Below are 11,882 nucleotides of genomic sequence, written 5' to 3' on the forward strand. Positions count from 1 at the left end.
CGCAATCTTCTCTTCACCTCTAAGAAAGAGTGTCTCTGTCTTTGCACTTGCACTGTATAGTCCGGAAAGAACATTACCGTAGTGTTGTCAATTCGGATCTCCCCCAGCTTCCTGGCTTCCCTCAAAATCGCATCACGGTCTCTGTAGTTCAGGACTCGTAGGATGATAGGTCTGGGGTTCGAGCCAGCTGAGAGGGGTTTCGTGGGTACTCGGTGAGCACGTTCCACCACGAAGTGGGGCGATAGTGTGCCTTCCGGCAACAGGTCACGTAGCCAGTCCTCCACTCTCAGTGTAGGGTCCATCCCCTCCCATTTCTCCGGGATGCCCACCAGGCGGATGTTGTTCCTTCTCGCCCGCCCTTCAGCATCCTCTGCGCGTTCTTCCAAGAATTCCACCCGGTTGAGGAGATTCTGTATGTGCCTGTCAGACTGGGTCACCGTCGGTTCCATCGTTGCCACCGTGCCTTCCAGCATCGTGGTGCGTTCCTGCAGTTTCTTGTGGTCAGCTCTGAGGTGCGTCAGGTCTATTGCCACACGGTCTATCCTCGTTTCTAAGGAGGTGCGCGTCTGTTGGAGGGACTCCTCCATTCTTTCCATAGCTGCCAGGACCGAATCCAGTTTCGACGCCACGTGGTCGGCGTCCATCTTGGACGAGGTCTTTGGCGTTTTCCCCTTCACCGATGTGCTCCCCGTTCCGGTGCGTGTCAACACCCCTCCAGACATGGGGCAGGCGGCGTGCACAGGTAGTGCCAGGGGCTCAGGTCGTGTCCTTCTGAGGAAGCACCGGGGGGCAGATGATCCGTTGGGTCGCGACCATCGTGTGTCCGGTGGTTCAAGTGGATAAGGCGCAGTCTATAGCTCCGGGCCTTTCGCGCAGCAGTTGAGGGCCAAAGTGTGCACCAGTGTATCTCAGGGGTGGGGGGAGGGGAGAAGCAGCTTCCCACCCGGTCGTCTTGTAGACTCCTCAAGCCGTTCCTGCGTGGCCAGCAGTCAGCAAGTGCCCCTTGCAGCGTCGGTCGCGGCTGTTAATGAGCGCAGGCCCCGCAGGACATGCCATTCACTATTTCATAGTGTATTTCTGCTTTTATTTAGCACTAGTTTTAAGCAGGGGAGGGAAGGGGAACGAAATTTCTAACAGAGGGAAAATTGTGTGTTTCCCCCAGGTAGTACAAAACAGCATAAGTCTTCGCTGCTTTTGCTGCACCCAGAGTCTTGTGCGTCTTTTCAGTCTAATTTTCCTATCTGGAAAAAAATTGTGTCCTGTTTTTCTGCACCCGGTACATCCAGGTGCAGAAAAACCTAACAACTGATAATCAGGTGGAATAAAATGAACACATGAAAGTACGCCTTAATTTCATTGCCCTTGATTCATACTCTGAACCATAGTTGAGGGATTGGTCTAGGCATAGTCCTCGCAATACACAATAGATTTGCGTGAGGCAGAGACCAGAACTCCAAAGTCAGGATACCACGTACAAGTAGGTGGCAACTCAGGGCAGGGGAAAAATGCCTTTTGTCCATGGAGGGGAAATACCCGTCCCAGAAATCTACATTACAAATTAATTAATTGTATCCTTTTTTAAATATCTGTTTGGTGCCAGTGCATATGACTTTAATTTCTGCCTTTTGGATTTTATGTCACAAGTCCATAGGGTGCATGTATCCTTTGTGAGCTTAATAAAATGTTGAAAATTCTACAAATCCTCACTCCTACATCCACGTACTCTCAGGCTACCATTCTACACTCTGCTCTGTCTGAAAAACAGCTCAACATTTTCAAAATTCTGCATTGATTTGGCTTGTAAATTATATTTTTGGAAATCTACATGTTTTAACTATTTAATTTTAATACTATAGGTGATTGAAATTACTGACGAAGAAAGCAAGATTTGCACTAGGCAACTGAATGTCAGTGCCATAAGAAGGATTATTTTGAAAAACTGAAGGACATCCAGCATTCTACGTTTAAACAATTTCCAAAGTCTAAGTGTGGCGAGGAAGTTGGAGCTGAGGAAAGTACTATACCTGTAAGTGAAGTCTCTAATTTAGCATTTCATTAACCCAGAGCAAAGCCATATCTGTGCACAGAATAACGTTCATCTAAAACATCATGTAATTCCAAAGAGGAAGCACACATTGCATAAAAGAACGCTATAACAAAAGGTTTCTTCTGCAAACCATCAAAGAAAATTCGCTGAGAGAAGACTCCGAAGCTGACATTTTAACAACCAAAAGATTGGAAAATCACCTTTGTTCAACAACCGTTTTTAACCAATTACGCAAGTCTGAGACTATCTGCCTCTGGATAGAATACAAAGACCCACTCTGCTCACTCTTGCGAAAACCTTAAAAATTCACCACTTTATTGTGTTCATGACCATCTCAGATTGTTTCCTTTTTATTCTGTACTGTTCTGTAATTCTATGTAAATCGCGTCAACATTCTGCTGTGCATGCGTGATATGTAAAAGTGTTAAATATAAAAATGGAATAAATGAGCACCGTTGTGCTATAGGTAATTAAATAAATCCTCGTCTTCAAAAGTACAAACCTTAACCTTACATCAAACAGAAAGGGTAAAAGGAACTGATGTTCTGCGACTGGTGATTCACAATAGTACTGTGCATGTTCGAACACCCTCAGTTACTGCCATTACGTCAGTTCAAAAAGGTACTTATCAGTTTAATCATTAAATATCAGACTAACACCTTATCACTGCATTACTAAGAACCTATACAAATAGATTTGAGAAAAACTTCAGTCACAAAATAAGTTATTGCCAGATAGGCTATAACCTAAAGACTATTATCTGCTAGAAACATTTCGACAGGTGTTACAGGGCTGTTTCCTGACATAGTTTGCTCTATTCAAGCGTTAAGAAGATTACACACAATTTCTTTTAGAGATAAATGCTGAACATTATCTAAACAAGCCCGACTCTAAAATCGGATTCACTCTTACCGTGGCATATAAGCAAGAGAAAACTAAATGTAGAGATATTAACTCTAGGAATACACCTTACAAAAACACGGACTGTGAGAACAAATTCAGTGTTCAAGCCCGCCTCAATCTGGGCGGGCAAATTAACCGATGTTGGGGAAAAAAGTTACCTGTGCCTAAAAAGATACAGCCATTCATCTCATCTCACAGAATTTGACAGAATGCACTCTGGGAAAAACCTCTCTCAGTGCTCTGAATGCCAAAAAAGTTTCAGCCGTAAATCTTATCTCACTGAGCATATGAGAAGCCACACTGGGGAAAAACCTTATCAGTGCTCTGAATGCCAGAAAAGGTTTTGTAACAAACCGAGCCTATCTCGACATGCATTAACCCACTCTGTGGAAAAACCTTACCAGTGCGCTGAATGCCCAAAAAGTTTCAGCCGTAAATCTTATTACACTGATCATATGAGAATCCACTCTGGGGAAAAACCTTATCAGTGCTCTGAATGCCAGAAAAGGTTTTGTAACAGACCGAGCCTAGCTCGACATGCATTAACCCACTCTGTGGAAAAACCTTATCAGTGCGCTGAATGCCAGAAATGTTTCAGTGACAAAAGAGGACTCACTCTACATACAATGACCCACACTGGGGAAAAACCTTACCAGTGCTCTGAATGCCAGAAATGTTTCAGTGACCAAAGCTGTCTCAATCGACATACAAGAACCCACACTGGGTATAAACCTTTTCAGTGCTCTGAATGCCCGAAATGTTTCAGTTACAAAATCAGACTCACTGAACATATAAGAACCCACACTGGGGAAAAATCTTTTCAGTGCTCTGAATGTCAGAAATGTTTCATTGGCAAAGACAGGCTCGCTCGGCATACAAGAATCCACACTGGGTATAAACCTTTTCAGTGCTCTGAATGCCAGAAATGTTTCAGTTTCAAAATCAGACTCACTGAACATATAAGAATCCACACTGGGGAAAACCCTTATCAGTGCTCTGAATGCCCAAAACATTTCAAACTTAAATCACTTCTAACTGCACATTTGAGATTCCACACTGGGGAAAAACCTTATCAGCGCTCTGATTGCCAGGAAAGGTTTTATAACAAACAAAGTCTTTCTCGACATGCAATAACCCATTCTGTGGAACAACCTTATCAGTGCTCTGAATGCCAGAAATGTTTCAGTATAAAAAGTAGTCTCACACGGCATAGAAAGATCCACGATGGGGAAAAACGTTATCAGTGCATTGAATGCCACAAATGTTACAGTGAAAAAAGCTGGCTTATTCGGCATACAAGAACCCACACTGGGGAAAAACCTTATCAGTGCTCTGAATGCCAGAAATGTTTCAGTGAAAAACGCCTTCTCACTGTGCATATAAAAACCCACACTGAGGAAAAACCTTTTCAGTGCTCTGAATGCCAGAAAAGTTTCAGAGACAGAAGAAGTCTTTTTCAACATACAATAACCCACACAGGGGAACAACCTTATCCATGCTCTGAATGTCAGAAATGTTTCATAAACAAATTCCGTCTCACTCAGCATATAAGAACCCACACTGGAGAAAAACCTTATCAGTGCTCGGAGTGCCACAAATGTTTTAGTGTAAAAGGCAATCTCACTCAGCATATAAGAACCCACACTGGGGAAAAACCTTATCAGTGCTCTGAATGCCAGAAATGTTTCAGTGACAAAAGCAGTCTCACTCAGCATATAAGAATCCACACTGGGGAAAAACCTTATCAGTGCTCCGAATGTCAAAAATGTTTCAGCCATAAATCTCATCTCACTGAACATGTGAGAATCCACACTGGAGAAAAAAAATTATCAGTGCTCTAATTGTCAGAAAAGATTCAGAGGTAGAGATGGTTACAAGCGCCATAAGAAAACACACCATCAAAATAATTCAGTGCTCCAAATGCCAGAAAAGCATCAATTTTAAACTTCATCTCACTCTGCATGAGCAGACGCACACAGGGGAAAAACATTACCAATGCGGTGAATTCCAGAAATTCCTATTTGATGGGCACAGCCTCACTAACCATTGGCGACTCCATACTGATGAAAAACCTTATGAGTGCTCTAAATGCCAGAAAAGCTGCAGAGAAAAACGCTATCTCACCATGAGAAACTCCACTGTGGAGAAAATCCTTATGCCATAAACGCTTGAATCTGAAAGACTGTCTGCTTCATGATAGACCCCATACTGGGGAAAAAACCTTATGAGTGCTCGAAATTCAAGCAAAGATTTGGCTACAAATTACTTCTCACTTGTCAAGAGCGAACTCACACAGGAGAAAAAAGCCTTATGTGTGTTCTGAATGTCAGATAAGGTTTAGTCTCGAATACAATGTCACCTCATATGAGAGAATTCAAACTGGACTAAAGCCTTATACAGGAGGGGAAAGCCATAAACGTTTTACTCAGAAAGGAGATCTCACTAAACATGAGAAATGCATCCACACCAGGTGAAAAGTAAGGCGTATCTTGAGTTGCAGAAAAGCTTCTAACAACCTGACTTTACATGAGAGAGCACATATTGTAGTTGCAATAGAATTCATCAAGAAACTCTTGCAGGATAATTTAGGCTGCCCACATGCAACCTCCAAAGAAATTTCAGGCCTTGAACATTTTTAATTGCAACAAAGTCCACAATTTGAGTATGTGAAAGTTACATAACTCGCAAGATCTTTACTTTACACAGAGAAGTGTTAGTGCTTGCAAAAATCAACAAATTGCCAAAAAAATCACAAATATTAATGTCTCAAATTTTACTCCACCCAAAATGTTTCTACTCACCCTTGTTTCTTAACATATGACTGATATCTATATTTTCATGATAAGATTAAGCTTAGGTGGAGTTCCTCAATGAAGAACTCAGTGAAGTGACAAAAAAACTCTGGCGCTCTACTCGGAGTTCCGCGAGCAGCGGAGTGCGTTAGGGTCATGCCCTTCTTGGTTATTTTGATCCAGGGGTGTTTGTCCCGCCCTGTAAAAATAATCGCGAAAGGCATCATGTGCAGCACAAGAGGGTGCAGTGGCTTCTACTCGAGCGGCTGCTTTGTCAATGCGAAGGGAGGTTTCTCAACGCGAGTGGTTGTGACCTGCCGCGACCACTTGCATTGAGAAATCCGATGACCAACTTTGAGAAATCTCGCCAGGAGGTTGATTTTGCTCGCCAACTAGACCTTGGCGAGCTCGAGCAAGGAAAAATCTCATCAGGTGGTGGATTTTCCTCGCTCCAGCACATGACGTTGAAGAGCGTGAGCATTGAAAAAAACCTAGCTACGCTCCATTGAGCAGAGTTTTTAGGAACTCTGCAAGCTCCGCGGAGTTCACCACCCAGAATTAGATAATATACAACAGCAGGAAAACATAACAAACCAGTTACTTGCCTTTGGTAACGCTCTTTCTGATGGATACTCCTTTACCTGCAGATTCCTTACCTTGTGAATATTCCCCACATGCCAGACTAGATCCGCAAACTTTAAAGCAGTCCTGCTACACGCAGTAGGAGACATTGTGCAGCTCAGTGTCGACGTCATTCTGCTCCAGAAGTGACAAGCAGAGACTCATATAAGCACTTCCCATGTGCACTGTGAACAAATACAGGGGTCTGTGAGTTCATTATCTCACAGGTCTGTATCACATATGCAGGCCCTGGGCAAATATTAATTCACCATTTTTATCATGATTAGAATTCAGATGATGCCTTTTCATTTCCAAAAATTCTAATTGTATTCTCAGCATCAAGTGTATATATAAAGCGTTGAGTGATGACTGCGCAGTGCTTAAGATGAAAGTGATATGATGATAAAACTGTCCGATCCACATTTTGTACACAGAAATAGGGCTGTAAATACTTTTGTACAATACAAGTTAAGCAAAGGCTATTCTTAGAAGACATAATTTATATGAAATAGTCCCTGTATAGTTAATATTTTGACCGCTCCAGTTAATTACCATGGTCTCATCAGGACGGTAGATCGCCGTCTCTCCAAAATGCTTCTCAACTATATTCAATACAATCCAGTAAGTATTCTTCTGTATCTCGGGGCAGCGTACCTGGGAGGAAGTCAAATTCAACTAAGCAGTTCCAGCGCCCGTTCGTCGGACCATACAACTACAGCCGGTGAATCCTTGGCTCGCTGTCAAACAAGTTCAAGTGTGACACTTCCTAATGAGACCATCGTCATTGACTGCCTTGTCTGTGAGAAGCTGCACCAGCCCTCCTGTGATGGTGGGCCAGAAGACCTTCACCGCTAAGTGAAATGCTCGCCACTCCAACAGCTTGATGTGGAGTTGGGTCTCTGCCGCTGACGAGGGTTCCCTAATCTATGTCTCCCATATGGCCTTCCCATCCCAGAAGTGATACATGCATCGCCACTGTTACGCCTGGGTGGAATAGGGAGATGGGTCTGCCACTGGCACAATCTAATTCATTGGGGAATATGTTGGATACTGCCCACAATAGGGCGAGTCAGTGTCTGGCAGGACACAAAGATTTTTTGCAGCTGCTCCAGTTGTATCGGCAGGTCACGCAGTGGCATGATGTCCTGGACGTTGCCTTTATGTGCCATGGCCATGAAAGAACTGGGAGACCTGCTGGGTTTGCAGCAGGGTCTGGCGCTGGTAGTGTTGAAAAACCCTACTGTAGCCAAAAGGGGACGAGATTTGTGATGAATTTGCATGGCGGAGGGAGACTAGCAGTCAGGAGGCGCACTGATTGTGTACCCCCCACCTGACAGGATCGTGACACACCCCAACCACCTGCAGGGGAAACGTGCCACCTCATCTCATAGCTGCCAGGCGCTTCACTATGTCAGCAGACTGGTGGTTTACAACTGTGCCTACGTTGGGGCACCACATGTTTTTTCCAGCATAATCTGGTGTACTCCCCCTGTGTGGGATGACAGCACCCACCGAAGACTGCACCTTTGTGTAGTCTGGGACAGTGCACCTTCCATGTAATTCTGAACTGGGTTTTTAAATATGGTACATTTTCTGTGCCTATTTAATTCAGGTATACAAAGAATGTGGTACTACTTGTATACAAGGGTAGGAGAAGGAAGAATGAAGTTCTAAGGTGGCGGAAATGTTTTTGTCAAAGTGCTTTATTCCCTAAACACCCTCCCGTACCCTGAACATAATGAGATTACGTAGATTACACCTCTGCGTGCCTAATGCTGCCATTTGTATTTCAAGACCAGTGATTAATGTGGCTTTATCAAGTTCAAAGCCATTAGGCGTTCCCGACCTGTCTGATCGAGCTGCATTTGTACATAGGCCTTCCTATATTATGAGATTTATTCCTGCTTCAGTCTTTAATTGCGATGAATACTTTAATACCCAGGCATGAAGTCATCGTTGAGCTGTTTAATTAATCCATCTGTCTTGCCACCTCTTCCCCTCTGCATCCTTAACCAGTGGCCTAGCCAGTGTGCCCTGGGTCCCAAGGTAAGAAAGGAAATGTGACCCCTGCCCTCTGTTTTGACTGTGGAAAACAGCAATAATCATTGTTCTGTGGGCCCCTCAGGCCTCTGTTTGAACTGTGACAAATAGCAGTTATCAGGGTTCAGTGGGCCTTTAAGGTATCTGGGACCTGGTGCCATCGCACCTGCTGCACCAATGGGAAGCTATGCCCCTGCCCTTATCAGCTTCTATTCTAGCCCAACTGGAGAACCGAAGCAGCCAAGTACTGATCTGGCCATATCTGCAGGCATGCAGCCGCCTCTTCCACTGAAGGGATTTAAGTCGCATGAAAGCAGCATGCGGGAAACAACTATTTTTTTTAACCTGAATCCGTTTAAAACCAGGGACGAAAAACGGTTCATCGTCATCCCTTGCTTATCAGATTCCTCTAACATTACAGTGTACAACATAAAAAATGTGATTCTGTGTACGAATTAGAACTAGCATGCATATAGAAAGGGGAGCCTTTGGCCAAAATAGCTATTTTTCCTACCCATACTTTTAACACAGCTTATACAAAAAATGCTAATTACATTGTCATCCGGAAATGGTCATTAGCGCCTACTCATAAGCAAATGCCACTTAGAAATGTCTTTCACTTCAAGCTTTCAAAAGTAAATTGATTTAAAAGCAGTATTGCATTTTTTGACATTATGTACTTTTACCAAAAGAGCATCAATTTTATATGGCACATCATAGAAAAAAGGAGTTGTTTATATATACTAAACCTCCAGAAACGTTTGATTAACCAGTTATAAAGTCACGTCTAGCTTAGTTAGTTTATAGTCTTCTTTTTTTTAAACTTAAACAGGAAAGCAGCTAAAGCAGTCTCTGGACATAAAATAGGATGTAATCATAATCTTTAGATACATTTTCTGAGTTTCAGTAACAATGTGTGTCTTCTGGGTTTACTCCAAACCACTATAGTAAACATATTCAAAGATTTTAGATTTGATCTTTTTGCACTGGTTTCTATTGCAGACAATAATCTAGATTTAGACCCAGGATCAATTCCACCCATGGCTTTTAAAATCTATTTATCAATGATCTCTATTAGTGTTATCGCAACTAAAACGGTACTAGAACTGATCTGAGAGATGGACCTTCAAGTATTATGCTCAGTCAATTTATTGAACAAACTATGGAGTTAAAATCTGAATAGATTAGATCTACAAGCATTGCCTGACCACTGTATTTTATATCAATAGATTACTTATCAGCACATTTTCTCTAAGTACAATTCAGTCATCTTCTATTTTTCGGTGAGCTCGTGCTGGGTCTGTTAGAACTCTTTCAAAAATATGACATTTAAATGTCCAAAAAATCAAGAATTCTAGTTTCAAGCCTGGTCAAACCTTAATGAATGCTACACCAAAATATGCCCTTCTGTTCCTACATTTTATTGTGCACCATGATTCAGAAATGGCATGTTTTTGCTTTCGGAGGTAAAATTCTAAATATATTTATTGTTGTTGCCAGCCGAAACATTATCACTAATTGGGAAGATAACAACAAGTGGTCTTGTGATGCTTGCTGGAATGGGAAGTGTTTAATCAAAAAGTGGATAGAATTCAAGTTTAGGAGACAATTTTACAAAAGTGTATGGATGTTGTATATATTTCAAATTGTTGATCTCCAAAATGGCCTAAATCAATAAATTGAATTGAAATTCAAGTTTATCATTTGAATCCTATTGTTGGAAAAGATGTGATTTTGAACCCCATGAGGTGGTTCCTTTCCAGAAAGCATTCAGGTTGTAATCATGAGTCAAATAATGCTTAGGAAGATACAATATTCAAATTGAATTCTAATTACATATGAAATGTTCATTGTTCAATATATTTCTCTTAGTATTTTAATGTAAGGCATTTTTATGCCTAAGCAAAATAATTAGTATTTGTTTTTCTATATGTAGGAAGCATTACATTAATGAAATCACTGTATCCTACCTTCTTTGTTTCCTTTCCTGTTCTTTATGAACGTTTCTATTGTTGAACTTTAAAGATTGCCCGAAATTAGGAAATGTGCTCTACATAACTTTGCTGTGTTACATTATGTTGATTTTTATGTACAACTATCGTCTCTTATGTGTATGGCAACTGATGTTCTGTTTTGCTTTAATAATCAGCTTATGTTTATTAGGTTTTATTATTCAATAAAATGTTTCAAACACAACAAATGGTAGTTGATATGTATTTACAACTGCAGCATTTTTATTGTATGGGCACTTTCAAAGGGGCCAAAGATATGGTCTGCGGGTTGACGGAGTACCACATTGGCATCAGCAGGGAGAGGTTTGGGCAGGTGATTGGGGATACATGTAAACTTGGAAGTAGGGGGAACAACGCATATACATTGTGTGGACTGTGACTCCTGAAGTTATTGTGAGGGATACCATGCTACCGTGTAAATGAATTATTGATTATTAGCAACAAACTTTATTCGGTTTTATAAAAGAAAACCATACATAAAATGATAAAACATTTTCCAAGTTACAGATTGACAAATATAATATGTACAAGTTAATCAAAACACAATATAAAAATTCATGAATTACAGTACAGAAGTTAATCGCAGCTTGACCTGAGTCTAACAGCGACCCGTAAAAAGTTAAGCGTATTCAAAACAGTGTCATTAGAGCAGTTATTAAAAGATAAGAGCTGGTCTCACCCTCCTAAAACCCGCTTTTTTGAGAATGGGAATAATAAATAACTTTCTAGGGACAGCATAAAAACTACAAAACCTTAAAAAGTGCATCATGTCCTGAGGAGACTCACCGTTGCAGCCACAGGGCATGAGGCACTGGCCTCTGTGAGAGCCACGAGGGTGTGCCAAGAGGTAATGGAAGAGGTTGAGCCGAAACAGGGTCAATAGATCATGGATGCTTTTAAGCCCTAGAAGACAAGGTTCGCTGGTTGGTCCGGTTTTTAACCGCATGCGTGCGGGCGGAATTCCGCTGGCACGCTGAGAATCTGTAAAGCCCTTTATTCATGACGAGCTGGGCTCGTCATGAGCGTGCGAGGAGGCTACCTCATGACGAGCCCAGCTCGTCATGAGCGTCGAAGGGGTTAACACGATGTACATACGCACACTAGGCTTACACAGCTCATTTCCCTCTCTTTCACAGCAGCTCATTCTTAAAAAACACTCTTTGACCAGAGAAAGGTCCCTCTTACATATGCACTCAGGTTTAGCAAATAGTTTCTACCTACCCTGGAGAGACCAACTCTTATATACTGGAGCCATCGGATGCTTGAGACATGGTCAAGTGAAAGTCATTCCCGTAGGACATCTTTGCAAGTGTATTTTCTTAACCCCTTGGCTGCGGGGCATATTCCCCTGCTGTGCTGGTGGAGTGGAGGGGCGCGCACAGTGCCCCGGTGCTCATCACGAGCTCAGCTCGTCATAAGCCACGGTTCTTGTGTACGAGCTGAGCTTGTCACGGCCATGCCCGTTTC

General features: G+C 42.2%; 1 protein-coding gene across 1 annotated transcript in view; it reads left to right on the forward strand.

Moving 5' to 3' along the window:
* Positions 1-10,593, forward strand: part of LOC144805875 (uncharacterized) — a 45,377-nt gene extending 34,784 nt beyond the window's left edge. The window contains exon 4 of the mRNA XM_078672355.1: positions 1,857-10,593. Coding sequence (XP_078528481.1) covers positions 3,160-4,791 — 1,632 coding nt within the window. The 5' untranslated portion in view covers positions 1,857-3,159 and the 3' untranslated portion in view covers positions 4,792-10,593. The remainder of the gene's footprint in view (positions 1-1,856) is intronic.
* Positions 10,594-11,882: the final 1,289 nt, after the last annotated feature.

This window comes from Lissotriton helveticus, assembly GCF_964261635.1.
Source record: "Lissotriton helveticus chromosome 1_1 unlocalized genomic scaffold, aLisHel1.1 SUPER_1_unloc_31, whole genome shotgun sequence".
NCBI classification, from domain to species: domain Eukaryota; kingdom Metazoa; phylum Chordata; class Amphibia; order Caudata; family Salamandridae; genus Lissotriton; species Lissotriton helveticus.